This window comes from Mus pahari, chromosome 16 (assembly GCF_900095145.1).
Source record: "Mus pahari chromosome 16, PAHARI_EIJ_v1.1, whole genome shotgun sequence".
Classification (NCBI taxonomy): Eukaryota; Metazoa; Chordata; class Mammalia; order Rodentia; family Muridae; genus Mus; species Mus pahari.
In genome coordinates, this window is record NC_034605.1 from 39,190,580 (window position 1) to 39,209,738 (window position 19,159).

The 19,159-nt window shown below is 43.1% G+C and overlaps 2 protein-coding genes across 3 annotated transcripts in view; one reads left to right on the forward strand and one right to left on the reverse strand.

The window, feature by feature from the left end:
* The window catches only part of Lyrm4 (LYR motif containing 4), a 123,172-nt gene extending 107,577 nt beyond the window's left edge, over positions 1 to 15,595 (reverse strand). Inside the window, exon 1 of the mRNA XM_021215707.2 lies at positions 15,118 to 15,595. Within this exon, the coding sequence (XP_021071366.1) occupies positions 15,118 to 15,158 (41 nt within the window). The 5' untranslated portion in view covers positions 15,159 to 15,595. The remainder of the gene's footprint in view (positions 1 to 15,117) is intronic.
* Positions 15,596 to 15,879: 284 nt separating this feature from the next.
* Positions 15,880 to 19,159, forward strand: part of Fars2 (phenylalanyl-tRNA synthetase 2, mitochondrial) — a 412,552-nt gene continuing 409,272 nt past the window's right edge. For both annotated transcript variants that reach the window (XM_029547418.1, XM_029547417.1), the window contains exon 1: positions 15,880 to 16,062. The gene's annotated coding sequence lies outside the window, so the exon portion shown is untranslated. The remainder of the gene's footprint in view (positions 16,063 to 19,159) is intronic.

Sequence of the window (19,159 nt, forward strand, 5' to 3'; positions counted from 1 at the left end):
GCATACTGTTCAATAACTTCTTTATGGGAGAAAAACAATCTAATGAGCAATGGAAATCTCCCCTGGTCAATGAACTTGAAAATTCATTAAAATGGCCTATCAAGTTGAAACGCCTTCCCTATTATCCTTTTTATTGCTATTAGTTACCAGTCACGGGCACTGACAATAAATGAGTAAAGAGAGAAAAGGGGAGCATGTAAGAAGCCTACCAGAGTTCAATGTATTCTTAAGGATAATTTACAGGGTGGCAGAATGCAGAACAACCTCCTCTTCCTTCTCTAAGGCTAGATAGTGGAATAACTCAAAACAAAAGAAACCCTGGGAAGTGAAACCAACCAACCAAATGTAAATCTAATCTGTAGAAACTACTGCAGGGATACAGTCAGCACCTCCGCTTGCAGGAAGATAGAGATTTTGAGTCCAGCATTGCCTAAATAGCAAGACCTAGTCTCAAGTAACCAAACCAAATGAAATGAAACCAAACCAAATAGACCTTTTAGTTATTGAGACTGGGTAGGACATAACATCATGTATCATGCATGGAGCTGGTTATCTTCACCTGGATACTGTACTGTCATCTACCACTTGCTTGCTTGCCTACTAACAATGCAAATACCTAGTTATGTGTTTCTTGGAAGTTGGTCAAAATACTTTATTCATTACATTATTTCCATAATTTATCTATTCCTCATCTAGTATGTGCTGTAGGCTAATGCCTAATCTTTGGAAGAAAACCAAGCAAATATTTGCATCTGAAAATTTGTTACCAGCCTTGGATGTAACTCATCTCATCAAGTTGTTTGCCAAGCATTCATGAAGCTTGATCCCCAGCCACATAAAACAGTTGTGGTGTTGCACACCCACAACAGCAATCACTGGGAACTAAGGGCAGGAGGAGTAAACTTGCATCATCTTTGACACACAGCAACGTTGAGCCTAGCATGGGCTACCTGAGACACACACACACACACACACACACACACACACACACACACACACCCCAACACCTCCACCTCCCATGACCAAATTACTATTTTCCCCCACTCATAATAATGGTAACTAGGTAACACTGAATTGCATTTTAGCTATCTGCCAAAGCACACAATGTACATGGTATGTCAAATAAAAACTGTAGTCTAGACTTCAGATTATTAACATAGACTTACATCTCCTTGTGCTACAGACAAGACCGGATTCTTTACTCAGTGAGAAAAAAGCTTCTCTCTTCCCAGAGCACATCATGACTTCATGGCCATAGGCGCCACTGTAGCCTTCCAGGAGACGGCAGTGAGCACGGCGAGAGCCCAGGTTTGCTTACCTGTGCTGCTCCACTCCTGGAAATATCTTAGTAGGTATGGGTGATATGATTTTCAAAGGTCATAACACTTTTTGGATACCGAGGATCAGGCTTTATTTAGGCAGAAGCCACAGAGTGATGTTACAAAGAAGGCAGTCAGTGTGACACGTTAAGAAGGGGAGGGGGTGGATTCACTACACTGCAAAGAAAATTCTATGTGGAGTCTACGTTGTAAGTGGCAAAGTCTAAGGGAGTTTACTCCTCATTCCCACAAATGTATTTCAACCTCAAGGAAGTTCTGGAGATGGCTCTGTGGACGAAAAGTCATGTAACCATGAGGACCTGGGTCTAAATCTCAGAACCCACGTAAAAGCCGGGTTTGTCTGTTACCCTGAGCAGTGGAGACACTGGAACCCTGGAGTTTGATGGCTAGCTAGTCTTGTCTAACCAGTGAACTCTAGGTTCAGTGACAGACCTTGCCTCAAAACGTAAGATCAGAGGGCTGGTGAGATGTTTCAGGGGCTAACAGTGCATGCTCTACAGGCCTAAGGACCTGTATTTGAATTTCTATACCTACATCACAGATAGGCATGAGCATGAATACCTGTAACCCAGCATTGTGGAGGTGGAAACAGGTAGCTGAAATAGAGAATATTATGGGTAGAATGAGAAATATACCATGAAACTGCCTTTCAGACTGCCAGGTAGACATCTGCTGGATAGTTGCTCTAGTTGACGAGGGCACCTCATACTACACGCGGTCCCAGACAACTACCACTCAATGATATCCCAGCATTTTAGTCTGTGAGATGATAAAACCATCTCTTCACTTCTTTCTCAGAAAGCACCCAGTTGTTAAGTGACCCCGGCCATGTTTGTGTGGAAGGTGCTGACTTTAAAGAAACAATGGTAAGAGGAGGAGCGGTAACTGCTCTCAGCAATTTGCTGCTGGCTTGCTGTAGTCACTAACTCACACCACCAGGCTCCGTTCTCTCCTGCAGTTGCTCCTGGAAGCTGAGTCAAACCTGACCTGGTGATCCTGGTGTCAACTGTTCTGTCTTCTTGCAAACCTCATTCCAGGTCTTCTTTGGTTTTTATTTTCTAGATGTTTTCATCTAAAATACTCAACATAATACTGATTCCTCAGTTAAGAAAAAGCAAATTAAGCTATGCCAAGAGCAAAATCACCTCCAGGTTTATATGAGAAAAGAAAGGGGTTTCCCTCCCTTCTTTCTTTTCCTTTTTTTTTTTCTCTTCCAGTGCTAGGGAACTGAATTCGGGGTCTCACATATGCTTAAAAATCACATCACTCTATCTCCATCCCTGGAAGTCTTACTGAGAATTTAGAACAAAATGAAATAATGGTATAATTCCAGACCAGGTCCAAGGACATTTACTCCAACATAGCAAATGATAGTGTTAAAGTAAACTAAGGCTACTCAAGATGTACCCTGCAGAGTAAGTCTATCTATATTTATGGTACAGAATTCTTTTCTTATTGGGGAATTTGTGTTTAATGAGACATCAATGATTATGTAAACTCCCACACATAAGATGCATAGGTTAAGTCAACTAGCAAATTTGTGAGTACTTAAAAGAAATGTTCAAGGGCTTTATAAACATTCCATATTTTATTCAACCAAATTGACTTGTTTTCTCTCTTACAAAAGCAAATGATTTAAGTAATTGAATTCAGTGAGAGCAGTGAAGTGAATGCAGATCTTTGAAGAACAATAAAATGTTAATTTTATGATCCTATTTATTTGCTATAGTTTTTGTGTGATAGGAAAGAAATTCAAATTTTGACCCAGGGTTAATCTTTAATATTCCAAGTAGTAGAGAAGTAATCTATTAGATTTCTGAATTTTATAAGCAAATTCAACATTTTTCATATAGACACAAAGCCACCCAGTGAAGGGAATATCTAAGAGAGACTCCATGAAAAATAAAGAACTTATGATCCTATACAAAGTCAGGAGAAATTGATATGACTTCCAGTTTAAGCAATGAGTATCTGGATGATGAGCAAAAACCAGAAGCTCAAGCTTATTGGGAAGGCACAATAGGTTAGGCAGGTACAGCATTAGAGTTCATATTTGATTATCTTCAGATGCTTTTAACATCCCAGAAATGCACAGGAGGACCTTGGAAAGATGAGGGTGTGGTTCAGGAGACAAGGATTAACTACAAGGAATCATTAAACTATGTAAGGTTGAAGCAACTGTTACTATGGAGATTTGGGGAGAATGAGGTGAGAGGGGAAAGACAGACTACTGAGGCCTCCACTGTTAAAGGTCAGAGGCAGAGGAGGAGCAGGGTCAGCTCATGGGGTGGCCATGAGACAGGGGTTCCTGCTGTCTTGTAAGGGAAGACCAGAAGGTGACATTATATCAAGTGAGGCCAAGACAAAGGTAACATGAGGCTCCTTAAGGCAGTCTGTGGTGGACTGAGGAGGAAGAGACTAGTGAGACAGAGGCTGTAGAGATCACTCTTAGCCAGCAACCCAACAGCATGGCCACATGTGGATTTAAAAGGCTAGAGGCTTTCAGAGAGTAAGGCCATGCTCCAATGAAACCTGACTTTCTGCTTCCAGATTCTTTGGATGCAGCTCCTCTCAGCAGGCTCATTGGCCCCATAGGGATAAAGCCCAGCACAGGGAGACAGACTTCTGGAGAGAAGCTCAGCACCTCAGCAGGAGGAAGCTCACACTGCTGCAACCGGTCAGGCAGAGGCTGACTCAGGCAGAGGACCACTCTGTGGTCCATGCTTTTTTCCAGTGAGGTAAACAGTCCACTGCTGGCTATGCTTCAGAACTCCACCTGGCTATGCCAAGGCAGGCCTGGCAGGTGTTCTACACACTCCTCCCCAGCACATTTACGTTCCCAGCTTTAGTCTGCTCTTCTATTCCTCTCTGCTAAGATCTGGCCTCTTACCTGTCCACTTCTTGGTCTCCCATTACAACTACACGATGAAGAAATATTTTTCATTAACACTATTCCCACATCTTTGCTGGTATTTTGGAATATGGCAATGTAACCAAGCTAATTTATTTTCAATTTATGAAATGGCACCCTTTGTGATAATATTGCCATAGGGTATACATAAACAATTCAAAACATTTACTTAGGAATTCTTATACCAGAAGAACAGCTGGGAGCAATATGTATTAAACTATCAACTATGAAGTGACAGCTTTTAATTATGCTTTACCCACTCTCTTAAAAAAGAGAATGTAGGAAAGAGCTGTCTGGCAAGGAGAGATAAGAGCTGAGATGTCCCTGACAACACTGTACAGGGGTCTGATTCTTCCCACAGATGGAGCTGTGAGCCTCTAGGAGCACAGCTGTGGTCAATATAACTCTTGGATCAAGGCCAAGGCAAGGTTAAAAACACAGCTATTTAGGAAGTTCTGACATGTGCTTCAAAGTCAAGGGATAGTAAGTACAATCAACACTCCATATCTGCAAGGTTCTGTGTTCAAAGATTCAACCAACTAGTACCAAAATTGTATGAGAAAAACCAAACCAAAATAATCAATCAAACGCAGAATAGTACACAGGGTGAACATGCACACCTTTTCCTTGTTATCTCCTCAATAATACAGTGACCCCAATTTCCACAGCGTTTATGCAATTTGCTGTAAGGGTCTTGTGCATTTATGGATCTTGGTATTAAAGATGGGTCCTATAGCCAGTCAGCCATGGACACACAGAAAGAGATTCAGTGATAGTAAACATGGCTCCAGAGTAGGGCTTCTCAAGTTTGTTCTCATCCAGCCAGGGCCATGCCAGTGTATCTCTTTCACAGAGAAGCAGAGGGAGGAGGCCTTGCACATGGAAAAGACTCAAAGAATAGAGAGCAAGGGAAAAATATTTGAAACACATTTTTCTCTAGGCTGACAAATGAATCTATAGAAGAACTATAAAATGGAAACAGGCTACACTGCAAGGTGTACCTCTTCCCTCTGTTCTAAAAGAAGAGGGGAAAAATAGAGCCAAAAAGAAGCATTAGATTCATCCACACTCCCTAAGGAAGGTCAGGAGAAGGCAATTCCTTTTGAAGAGGCTGAGGATTAACACTAATTACTATGGAAATGTGACTGTGTGTGACAGCAAGCAGAGCTTAGGGAAACAAGATGCAGCATCTGCATTTCAGTTTTCTAATTAATTACAACAAGGAAGCCGATTTTTCCACACATTACCTTTCAACCTGTTCTTCTGACCTTTGAAAACTGACCGTGAAACCAACAGCAACGTGTCTTAACAGAATATGCAAGGACCACACCAGACTCTGCTCATCAGCTGCGCTGCCTCAGTGTTTAGGGTATTCTCCCCGACCCCTTGACTTTTACTTTTTACAACAGAACGATTTTCCAGGAAGGGGGCTTGCGCATGGTAAGCACATGCCCGACTAGTAAGGTGTACTCCAGCACCAGGAAATGATGTCTACGAAAGTATATTCTGAACATATCTTGCTTCCTGTATTTAGTTTACTTAAAGCATAAACCCTATTAGTATGACTTCTGCCCCTCCTTTAGGGGCAGACCAAATCTAAAGGACTCAGGGAAAGGTACGCTGAGGGCACGCAAGTAGGAATGTTAAAAAAAGGGGGAGACCACTGTTTGGTCATGTCAGTAAGAACACAGGAAGACTCATTTCTAACCCTAAGCCCCTTCCCCTGGGTGAGCAGCTCTGTACTGGCTTCAGGCAGAGGACTGAAAATGTCTTATTTTCAGGTACCACAGGCACCCAGAAAGCCACAGTGACAATGGCAACATGATTAAATGTGGTGGTATAGGACTGGAGAGATGGTCAGTCAATAGTGTACCTGCTGTGTGAATATGAAGAATTGAGTTTAGATCCCCAGCTGTCACATAAAAGTCAAACATGGTGGCCTGTGCCTGTAACTCCAGCACTGGGAGTTTTGGTGGGGGATCCCTTGGACTTACTGGCCAACCAGTCTAGCAAAAATAATGAGCTCTAAATTCAGTGAGGGAGAGGAGAGGAGAGAGACTGAGACTCAGACAATAAAGTGGTGTCAGTGACTTTAATACCAGCATTAGACAGGCACAAGCAGGTGGAACTTTGTGAGTTCTAGGCAAATCTGGTCTACATAGCAAGTTCCAGGGCAGCTGGAGCTAGATACACAGTGAGACCCTGTCTCAAAATAACAACGACAACATCAAAATAAATGAATAAATATACAAAAATGAAGTGAAAGTCTAGAGGAAGACACTCAAAGTTGGCATGCTCACTACAGTCTGAAAGGTGGCATTCTATTAGACAGGTAGCATTGGGGGAAATAATATGGCAGAAGGTTGCATTGAGTATCTGAAAGTCAGGGACAGCATCTTTATAGGAATTTGTAGATTGTTACATCCTGTGTCTGTTCCCCCAAGTAACTGTCTGTGCTGGGGTGGTGGTGACATAGGTCTTGACATCCTAGAGCTGCCATCAGACTAGCTAGGGAAATGTGGATAATGCCAGACCACAGCTGGTGTGTCCCTATGGAGAAGTACACAGGGCTAGGAATGGACACTGCTGCTGGGTCAGGCTAAGTGGGAGGAGAGTGGGGATGGGAGACCCTTGTCTTAGTTGGGGTTGCTACTGCTATGATAAAATACCACAACCATAAGCAAGTTGGGGAGGAAAGGTTTATTTTATCTTACAGTTCTTAGGTGACACTCCATCCACTGAAGGGATTTAGGGTAGGAACTCAAGGCTGAAACCTGGGGGCAGGAGCTGATGCAGAAGGAATGGAGGAACATGCTTATGAGGCTCCTGGGGGCAGGAGCTGATGCAGAAGGAATGGAGGAACATGCTTATGAGGCTTGCTGAGTCTGTTTTTTGTTTTTGAATAGCACCTAGGACCACCAGCTTAGGAGGGGCACCACCCAGAGGGATCTGGCCCTTCTATATTAATCATCAATCAAGACAATGCCCCAGAGCTTTGCCCACAGGCCAATTTGGTAGGCCATTTGTTTCAAATGAAGTTCTTTCAGATGACTCTAGTTTGGGTCAGGTTGACATAACACTAACTAGCACAGTCCAGAACCAACAACAGCTTTGTCATGAGCCCGAGAAAAGGCTATGGTTCTGAGCATCCTTAAGTGGGAAGGTGACATGCCACAATGGAGGGGCGGGAACCCAGGCCTAAGCAGGAAAGGATCTGGAACTTTATTCCAAGAGTAAGGAGAAGACCTAAAGCTGTGACTTTTCAGTAAATAACAAAGTGCAGTAGGGGTGTTGCAGAGCTTTCTCTGAAATGGTCTATTAGCAAAATACTGAATGATGTGCATGGACTGGCTAACAGGAGCAGGATGATAGGAATAATATGTGATCACACAAAGACAAAGTCTTCATGAGAACATGCATGGAGTTTGTTAGGACTGATGAGTAGGAAGAAGGCAGAGGAATGAGTGACATGAGAATTTTCCATGAATTAACTTCCAAAAGCTACACACATCCTTTGAAATAAAGTGGAGAAGGATTGGAATTTTGGGTTTAAATTCTGCTTCTCAAAAGGTCTTAGCAGAAATTATCTGGGGGTCGCACTTTGCTAAGTATACGCAACACAGTTGAAGTGTAGTTTGGAAACCTCACAGCAAGGAGGGCAGGCACAGAGGGCTGGATGGCAGCATATGTACACAGCTATCTAGGTGAGAAGTCAGATGGGCTGCTGAGGTGGTGAGCCACAGGGAGGGGATGTGCCTGAGAAGGGTCCAGGAAGACTGTAAGCTACTAGGGCTAGGAAGGAGTCCTGGATGACTGACTGCTCAGGCCAGATCTGTGTGGCAGGTGTGATGTGGCAGGAGGGGCAGGAATGACTTGCAGACCAAGTCAGATGCAGAGGTTGGGTGCTGTGAACAAAACTGTGAGTGGGCAGAAACTAGCACTGAAGGCTGCTAGTCCAAGGGAGCTCTAGGCTACTGTTCCCCCCTGGGGCTTTTCTTCCTTCCTGGGTCAAGCTCAGGGCCAGCAGGCAGCAGAAGGCTTCACTAAGGCCTTCAGTAGTCAAGCCTGGAGGCCCAGCACAGTGCTGTAACAGCTCTATCTGCTCCCTCAGGGGAGAGGGCCAGGCCTTCGAGATTCCCAGTCACTCCAGTGCTCAGAATTAACCTGCTCAACTAGTAAGAGATGACTGCACAACACAGCATCAGGGGCTGTGACTGCCTCCAACCTGTCTGGAAGGGAATACTTCCTTATTTAATTTTGTATTTGTTTAATCAAAGGTAAAGATATTTTCAGATGAGACATTTCTACCTATAGAAACTTTTTTTTTTTTTTGGCAAACCAGGATGAATCTTAGCCATTGGATGTGGGGAGAGATAATTATTTAAAGAAAATGGTGGTATAGATAGATGGGAAAAAATATGAAGTCATTAAATGAGAACAGTAAAGATGCTAAACAGTTATAATGAATTGATAACATAAGCTGAATAAACCAGGTTAAAGGGAGGATTAAACATATTTCAAAAATTACCCCAGGAATAAAGGACTACATATAAGGGTAATACATTAACAACACTGAATGTGGCAGCAGTCATTAATTAAATAAAACAAATAATTACCCTGAGATCGATCAATCAAATCAATGAGAACTGGTGAACATTAACAGGAAATTTATAACACTAATACATACAAGACATAATTGTAGAAAGAACAGTGAGCGAAGGTAGAAAGGGCTGAAATGTATGGCACGGACTAGCCTTTATGCTTAGTGACACTTGTATGGTGCTATTGATGAGGATGGTGAGAGGCACTTGGTTTTCTATAATTTTCTTTCAACCATTGTCAAACAGAACAGCTTGTAAACAAAGAGAATCACTCGGGTACAATGCAGAGTTCTTTTAAGTCACTTTACAAGTATCCCAGTTACTTGAAGCAGCATTTTGTAGCCTTTTGTTCTTTTTTCTCTACCTCCATTTTCTCTTTGTTTTGATTATTTTGTTGTAATACTTTCAAAATGCTAAGCTGAATTAGATAGACTAAATACAACTGGAAATACTTTCAAAGGCAACCAAACCAAACCAAACCAAACCCCAGCAATGACACATGTAAGTCTCATGTAGCCAGACACTGGCTTGAATTCTGCTGTGTAGATGAGAATGATCTTGGACTTTTGATCCTCCTGCCGTCACTTGTTAAGTGCTGAATTTACAAGGAAGTCACCCTGTTTCCTTCTGCCCTTTAAAAATGTTGTGCTAGGCATCAATACCAGAGTGCATCAGACAAAATTTTACCAACTAAGCTACATCTCCAGCTCTGTGTCTAATACTTTCAAATTATTTTCTTTTTATCCCCCAAATTGAATGCGATTTTCTCAAAGTATTTTTCAAAATCATTAATATGACAAAAATTAACAACTGTAAGAGGAAAACAACCCCACTGGTTTTTTAAACTCTAGCCCCAGTTAATGGTAATAATTCATCTTTCCCAAGTTTCAGCAATCATCTTTAAGCACACATGAACTGCCTCCAGTTGTCTGTGGGGTACCACAGACAGCAACTGCATGAACATTCTTCCTAAGGAAGTGCCACAGGCTATGCATGAACACAACTGCATGAACTCAGAATATTAAAGCAAAATCTGCAAGGAACTTTAATAAATCTAATAAAGCAATCACTTTCTTTTAAAACCTTTCGTTTTGTATGTCTTCCAACAGAAAGGTAGTTTCACTAAGATGTATAATTTGATCAGTGTTTCACAGTAAAACTCTTAATTGGCTGCTTAAAAGGGAATCTTCTGTCTTCTCCAGTAGGTCATGATTTACATAAGTCTTAAAGCATTATTTCAAGGCTTAATGTGAGGGTAAAGGGTTTCCCCTTTGAAACTGAAGGGAAAATATCCCTAACACTCTTAAGACCATACCAAAGGTGAGGACTGTAACCCAGGGTGGAATGGGAGCTTGTCACAGGTGGAGGCGGAGTCTGGTCCTTAGCACTCAGAGAAGGAAGGTGACAGCAGCAAGAACACACAGTGAGCAGGACACTCACTGACCTGATGGTGCGATTGGGCAGGTAGGCTCTGGGGAGCTCTAATTCAGTCAAGTGGGAAGAGGTGAAAAAGATTCAGCAGCAACTGACAAGAGATCCAAAATGGTCCTCGGAGGACCTTTATAGAAATGAAGGGCACTGCAGGATACATTAGTTTCTAAGTAAGAAATAATATGATTGAAATTAAAATGGAGCTGAGTTATGCCCAGAGGGTTGAAATGAGAGTCTCAATGTTATTTAAGCATATTTTTACAGCAGTGTTACAAGTAGTAGCCAAATCACCATTAGAAGTTTTCCCTGAAAACCACTACACACTATAGTTCATCACTATGGTACATGCTTCCTGTTAGGTTTTGCTAGTTTCTGAAGTAGTCCTTATTTATTCATAACCATATCATTCATGGCAGGGCCATCCTATGTTTGGATTCTATGTACTCCTAGGCCCTATGCAGTTACACACACATCACAACACAGACAGACAGACAGACAGACACACACAGAGGAGGGGAGAGAGAGAGAAAGGGAGGGAGGGAGGGAGAGGGAGAGGGGGCGGGAGAGGGGGAGGGGGAGGGAGAGGGAGAGAATGAGAATGAATCAATATGTGTATATGCCTAGGAGCTATTAGAGATTTCTCAGTTTGTTCTAAGGGGGAAGACTCTTTGGCATCAAGGCCGTCTTCTTCTTGACCGTCTTTTGAGTGTGCATACACGCAGGCCAGAGGTTGTTACAGGGTCTCCTTCAGTCCTTTAACCCATTTTTTGAAACAGCCTCTCTTACTGAACCTGGAGTTCACCAACTGGGCAGTTTTGCTAGCCATGCACTCTAGGGCCCCTCTTCTGTCCACCTCATCTGTGTGTGCATTACAGCCGTGCGCTACTCTGTCTGACCCTTTCCTGGGTGTCCTTCATGCTTTCACAGTGCTTTACCTACTCAACTTCCTCCCCATCCTTGGTTTAGAAAATAAAAGGTTCTGTTTGGTATTAATATGATTCCTGTCAGGCTCACTCCAATCCACTCTGGTGTTCTTGATCAGTGGGCATATGGACAGAGGAGACAGCGAATCCTTCCTGTATCTATTAATAAAATTCAGGGTATAGGGGTCACAATGGGCATAGAGATGGTGTCAGTCTGTGGGGCTGTGCCAGTGGTGCTGACACATGTTTCATTAATAAGGTCCCCTGACAAGAGTCAGTCCTAAGTGTACTGCCTCGGAAGCTAGAGATCAGCTAGGCTACCCTCTCAATCCTCTATAATTTCATACTTTCTAAAGAAAGTATATTCCTAGATTTTCTGATGCATCATGGGTCACCACACATGCAGAAATATGAACAGTTATCTCAGGAATTCATAAGGAAAACTATGTTCTTGGAAGAAAAAGAATTTATATAATGTGAAGGTCCAAAAGGATCACTGTGGTTGCTGTTTCTCATCAGACCAAAGTATTATTGTTACAGTATAGGTCTTCCCAAAATGACAAATGAAAAATCGTCTATTAAACAACCTTAATAAATATTCTACAAAATGAATGAAGTATAGAAACTCTGGATGGCCACTTGCATCTCTCCCTGTATATATCTAGGTCAGCTTCTCCTCCTGCTGACTGATTATACTTATTGAAGTCTAAAATTTCAAATGTTAAAAATAAGAAACTGCAGGACAGAGCATGCTGGGGGCTCACCCAGGGCTACATGGACATGGCGGTTCAGGCTGTTCCGGGGCTGGGGATCCCGCTGGGGCAGACTGTGATTACTTGCTTCTACAGGATGCCCTGGGCTCACTTGGGGGACATTCCCAAAGTGAGAGAAAAAAATCTCTCCAGATTAGCTCTTTCTTTACTGTTTCAGTTGCTAATGGCATGTCTTCCCTTTCCTGGGTCTCAGGTTTAACCTTGCCTACACTCTAGATGTCCTTTGCTACCCCCCCCCCCCCAATTTGGTACCTATGGTGGTTTGAATGAGAATGGCTTCTATAGGCTCATATATTTGTTGAATACTTAGTCATTAGGGAGTAGAACTTTTTGAAAGAATTAGAAGGATCAGGAGGAGTGGCTTTGTTGGAGGATGTGTGTCTTGGGATTTTAAGAGCCAGGCCCAGTCTCTCTCCCTACCACCTGGAGACCTGGATGTAGAATTCACTGCTACTTCTCCAGCACCATGTGGCCAGCATGATGCCATGGTGATAATGGACTAAACCTCTGAAACTGAAAGCAAGCCCCAATTAAGTGCTTTCTTTTATAAGACTCTCCCTGGTAGTGGTATCTCTTCACAGAAACAGAACAGTGACTAAGACAGCAACCAACCATCAGAGTCTCAACACTCCTTTACCTATTTACCAAGTATGTTTTCTTATGTCCTCTAATCTATCCTTTGCACCACTATAAGCAACTCCCTCTGATATCTTTACTTCTAGCTTGAGATTCTTTTATATTGCTGCCCAAAGGACCTTACCTAATCCTGAGAACTGGTTGTCACCTGACAACTTGAAACCACAATAGGGTGGCTTGGCTGCCTGTTACCTAAGAATGAAATCTAGATTCCACAGCAGAGACTACATGCCCTGGTATGTGTGGCCCTTTCTACTCTCTTGTTGCCGACTTAGTTTCTCTAGTGCTTAGTTTCAATTCATGAAAAATAGTCCATCACAAAGAAGTGCTCAATGGGTACTCTTACTGAATGACTGCACTGGATTGAGAAAGGAGGGACAGGGCTATATTTGAATTCTATAGGGTACTGTAAAGGCAGACTTATTTTATACAACGCTAGTTTTATTTTCATGGGACATAATGCTGGCAGGGTTCACAGGGTTTGGATACATGATATCTGGAAAAAGTGAGCACCTGATTCCTGTGGAAAATACATCTGTGTGAGGCACAGACTACTCTCTGAGTGTATATCAGCAAACAGTTGCTTGTGTTGAAGCTCATTCTCAATTTTCTGTTAGGCACAGCCTACATTTCTGTATTGGCTCTTAAGTCACTTCCAGATGGAAGTTTAGGATGAAAGGGCCCCAAAGAGGCTGTGTAGTCCAGTGAATTAGTTTTACCATTGAGAAAACTAAATCCTTGAGGCCTAGTAACTCTAAGGTTGCATATTCTGTTAGGGCTGCTACCTGTGTTTTACGTAACTTGTTTCCAGATGGGTCCCCTAGTGTAAACCTCTGCTTAGTCTGTTTATTCAGTCCATTTTTATTCTTGAGACAGACATCTTCTAGATTGTACGGAACACTCCAAGCATTTACTTCCATGTTTCCTGTCTTCCATCAATAATGAGTAATAACAGGTATTTGTGGAAACTCCCACCAGGAGGTTTAGTGTTATTGCCTTTTCTCCAAAGCCAATGTTATCACATAAAATCACGTTTCCTTTAACCTATGTTCGCTGGGTATGAGCTCACTTGTCCAACCCATGTGCTATTCTCAGTTGATATGACAACTGTATTTTCTCAGTGGGTTTTTGAAATATGAAATACTGCAAAAGTTTGGTGCATCTGTTCATAGACTAAAGTAGTGCAGAGCCGGACCGGCAGCTCAATCCCTAGAGTAGGGTGCACCTAGAACCAGGTCTGTTTCAGGAGTTAACTGCCAAGACACCTAGCCCATGCCCAGGCCGCACATAAGGGCATAATGCTGATAATGTCTGAAATGATGAAATGTGAAGGACAGCTTGTTAAGTAATTGAAAGACTTGGGAAATAACTGAAAATAAGCAAACTTTTTGGGAAAAATGAGCTGGTTTCATCAGATTCTGGTTCTTAGGAGTACGGTTCAATCTCACAGGATTCAGGTAATTAATCAATAAGACACCAAATCTCAGAAAAACCCTAAAAGTGCTACAGAAATGTTGGATCAGAAGTTTTAAAGAAGCAGAAACTGTGAAGGTGGAGGTTCTCAGGTAGTTTTGTGTGTATGTGTGTTGTTTTGTTTTCTTTGAGACAGGGTTTCTCTGTGTAGTTCATGGTGGCCTCGATTTCAGAGCTTTGGCTGCCTCTGCCTTCCCTGTGCTGGGGTTAAAGGTGTGCACCACTACCATGTGGCAAGTAAGTATAAGGGACTCATACACAAGTAGGGGAATAAGGCAAACATGGAAAAAAAAATGTCCCAGAGTTAAAAATGTAAGTTTTAGTGTATTTAAGTGAGGAGCACACATAGTAACTCATTAACATAATTTTTGTGGTTATGTATAACTTAAATTTAAGCTTTAAATGTTTTTGAAGAATTGATGCTTTTGTCCTCTTGTTATAGGTCTTAGACTCTAGGATCTAGCAGGAAGATCTCAGTTCGGCGAGGCAGAATAAACTAAGAATTCAGTTTTTAATGGCTTAGCAACTCATTTTACGTTTAGCATTCCTTGTATATGTAGCCCCTCTCTACCATCCTTTAATAAGAACGTATCTGATGCTTGGAACTAACGTCACGAATTAAAACACTAGTGAAATGAAAGGGGGCCCTAGAGCAAGCCTTCAGTTTTGTGGCCACGTGGTCTGGACTGCCTGCTTCCACTCTTGTAATCTCAAGGCAAGATTTAGGTATCCCCTAAGTGTCCTTGTCCTAGCTTCTTACTTGTAGCTTCGAGTTCATCACTTTGTACGGCAGAAATGATCAATGGTCCTAAAGCCCCTACTTGGGTGTCAGTTCAGGGGAGGTATCCCAGCATTTGAAGGGCAAGTCCTTGGCTCCTCCCCTCCAGGGCTCTGAGGGTCACACCTTGGGGTGGACAGTTGCACGTGCGTGTCACGGAGCCTGTCACTTTCACAGGTTGTGGCCGCCTGATCCGCGAACCCCGCAGACAGAGCTGGGTACCCGATTCCCGGCCCTCCCTCCCGGGTCACCTGTAATTGTAGGCGCTGAAATGCTTGCTCTCTCTCATCATCGCCCGGTACAGATCTAAAACTTGTGCGCGGTTCCCTTTTTACTGCTTTAAAATAAACAAAAACAAACAAACCAAAAAAAAAAAAAAAAAACCACCCTAACAACAAAACCAAACAGGTCCTTCTTCGTAGAAGCCCCAAGTTTAACTGAACCCAAATGTCAAACGATGCAAAAAAAAAAAAAAAAAAAAAACCACGCTGGAAGGCAAGAGCAGAGCGGCTCGGCCTGGCTCGCGCGCGGCCTGGCTCGCGTCCCGCGCGAGAGGAGGCGCCGCAGGCAGGGCGGCGGGCAGCTAAGGGGTGGCGCCCGTGTCCCGGAGGCTCCGCGTTCCTCACAGGCTGCCCCGGCCGTAGGAGGCCGAGTCTTCCAGCCCCAGGCTCGCTCCTCGGGAGGACAGTCGCGGGCTCGAACACCCCGGCTCCCAGACTCCTCCTCCGCCTTTGGAACCGCCCGGGGGCGTGGCCGAGACCTGGGCGTCTCCGGACACCACGCCCCGTACACCTGCCCAGGACCGGTTGCCTGGGTTACGAGGCGCGCTCCTTCGCCCCGCCCCTGCCGGGCTCGGCTGTCTTTGGCGCTGCCTGACGTGCTGTGCAAGAAAACGCGGGTGCCTTTGCTTTGGCTCTGTCTGGTCGGCAGCCTGAGTTTATAAGTGTCATCTTGGCTGCGGGACGCAGCGCCAGAGGTGCGGAGGTAACTAACTGGCGACTTCCTGGAGCACCGGCTTGTCTTTGGGCGAGCGGCGCAAGGGACCTCGGGCCCTGGCCTCTTCCCGTCAAGATGGCGGCGCCCAGCGCGCACAGCGCCTCGGTAGCCAGAGGTGAAGCTCAGTGACGGCCGAGAGAGTGTGTGGCGGCGTTGCGGACTTTGAAACGCCCGCATTTGGCTTTCCCGGCGCACGCTGGGTGAGTGCTGGCTTTGCTGCAGAGTAGAGGTGTCAGGTCGCTGTTATGCACCGGTTGTTATGCACTTTGCATTCGGCTGTGAGTTCCATTTCCGGGATCTTCACTGAGGGGCTACACTATTTTTTTTCTTTTCTTTCCTTTTTTTTTTTTTCCCCCTATTTTTGAGACGGGGTCTTGTTTTGTAATCCAGACTGCCCTTGAGCTCTTGGTCGCAGATTTCCCGGTGTTGGGATTAAAAGCGTGGGACACCATGCACTACTGTTTTTTGTTAAGAGCACAGTTTTGTAGCGCGAAAACAAATAAATAAACAAATAAGCGAAAAATCTCGACTTTAGATGTCATGATTAATTAGGGAACCCTTAGGACTTTAGGGGACTTCCTAGACATCATTTCAGACCCAAGGCAAAAAGAGGGTTTTTCCTCAACTTTTAGCTATCACGGACCAGCTTAGTAAAGTACTTAAGTTTTTGGTTTGTTCCTTGATCTTAGGACTGTACGAAGAGAAGCTTCGAATAATTCTGGTTATTGTGTTTGGAATTCACTCGTTAGTTTTGGAATATTGTTTTATATGAAGAGGGTGCAACGAGCCCCTCCTTGCATATTCTCTGCCCCTAAACACAGCAAAGAGTCATTTTAACGATAAGACGGAAGTCAACTTATCATGCCTTATCATTTGTTTTGGTGTATCAAGCTTTCATTCTCTATTCGAAACCACCTGTGTTTTTCAGGTTCGTGTGTTTGCAACCTGTTGTCCTTGAATACTAGTATACCTACTAGTCATGTAGTGGCAATCAAAGATATTGACGATTGACGATACAGTGCTTTTATAAAAACACTCTTAAGCCCCTGTTTGATTTTTGTCTTAGTCAAAGTAGATTTTTGAATTTCCAATTTAATTTTTAAATAAATGGAACAGAACTTGCCTTTTGTTCCCTTTCTGTTTGCTCAGGTCACTGACTCAAGTTTAATGAGATCCATTAATATTTTGAATTTTAGTTGTAACTTTTTAAATGACTGACAACTGTAAAGTAGGCTTTTCCATTGTTGCAGAGTCAGAACAGAGCTGTGGTCTCTTGAGGTAATAAAATATTGATTGCTATTGATATAAAGTATAATGCCCCAGGAAAAAGCTACACATTACAAGTTACAGATAGACAAAATTACCAGAATGAGAAGGAAAAATGTTTTAAATTACTTTGATTTGTCATAAAAGAGTGGGGAATATGTTTTAAATGTATTTTACTTTCACCTTGAAAGTGAAATTAGGATAATTACTGTATGCAGTTGATGCCTAATTACAAAGAAGTTAATTACTAGTGTGTACAATAATGTATCGACCTGGCTTATCTATGTGTGATCAAATGCAGCTCATAGAATATGCAGAGTGAAAATAGTTTGGGCAGTAGCTCCGTCAGTTAAAGAGCAGTTGAGATTAGGGAACTGATAGCTTCTTAGTGTTGGGGAAAATTAGTCAGGCTATGGATTTGGGCTTTGTACTAGCAATGAACACAATCAACTAATCTAATGTAGAGTTAAATCACAGCAATTAAACATTTTTCAAGAGGTCCTATAACCATTTCAATAACCAACTTGCAAGCTATTGAGTAGATGATTATGTTGCTGCCAATGACATTTTCTGTAAAGGCTTTCAGATCACATCGTTGTTAGGATTCTAGCACCTACTTTGTTTGGTTTTGGATTTGTTGCCTGATTCTCAAGCCATTCTGTTTTTCTTTGTTCAAATCAATTGCTGTAACCTGGCATTAGTTAGTGCTATTCCAAGTCTCTCCCCTGCCCCCTTTCTTTTCTTTCTTGGCTGTTTTGGTACTTGCTCTGTAGATTAGGCTGGCCTTGAACTGCGAGGTCCACCCTCTCCTGCCTCCTGGTGGCATTCCCTTGTCACTGGATATTGCCAGGGTGGCGATTCCTGAGAATTAGGGCCTTTAAGGTGGAGGTTGTGTTTGGGTTGGCTCTGAAGATTCAGATTCCAGCTAGGCCTTGAGAGCAGAGGCTTTGGATGCATGGGTGTGGAGGTGCCTTCTTAGAGGAGGAAGCATTCCTTTTATCTGGGGAGAGTGGAGGGGAGACTCTCCTGAGGCTAGAGAGAATACAACTGTGGCTTAAAGACTGTGGTGGGGAGTGGATTCTTTCCAGAGCTGGGGGTAAGGGCATGCAGGGATAAGTGATCTGAACCCTCATGTGATCTCAGTCAATTATTCCACAAGCTGAGAGGGTACAGCTTTTCCCTCTAAGGAAAGGCAAGCTGAGATAGTAGATGATTTATCCAGGATCAGACAATTGAAAATGGACTGCAGCGGCTGTTAGCTGAGGATATATTCTGTCTAGCTGTACTGCTTGCTATCCTACTTCATACATACAGTCTTCTGTGCCAGCTTCAGGAATTTGAAATTGAATTGATTCCTCCTCTCCTCTTTTTGCTCTCTGTCTCTCTTGTCTTCTTTTTTGTCTGTCTCTCTCTGTCTCTTTCTCTCTTTTGTTTTCCTGAGACACGGTTTCTCTGTGTAGCCTGACTGACCTGGAATTCAGTCTGTAGATCAACCAGGCTGGCCTTGAACTCAGGGATCTACTTGCCTCTGCCTTCCAAGTGCTGGGATTAGATCTGCATTGGTCTCTCTGCCTGTCTCTCCATCTCTCTTTCCTCTCTCTCAGTTGTTTGCATTTACTGTTTGTGTGCTGTGGTGTACATCTGGAGTTAGAGGAGAACTTGAGAACGTTGCTTCTCTCTTTCTTCCATGAAGGGCTCAAGCTTGGTCCTAGGTTGTCAGCCTTGGCAGCAGGCTCTTTTACCTATGTGGCTATTTTGCCGTGTCTTAATTAACCTTTTTTTTTTTTTTTAATAATGGTAAATTTTAGTCACATTGGAATTTTAGTTTGGTTGTATCCAAACATACTTGTAAAACTAACTCCTCGGTAAAGTAAATCCTATAAGTACTAACTGAAACTCTGAAGTGTTTTTGCTCTTTTTTCTTCCTTTTTTTTTTTTTTATGGTGTTAGTTACACTTCAAGAGAAAAGGTTTGGTGTGAGTCTGTGTGTGTGAGTGTGTGTGTGTGTGTGTGTGTGTGTGTGTGTGTGTG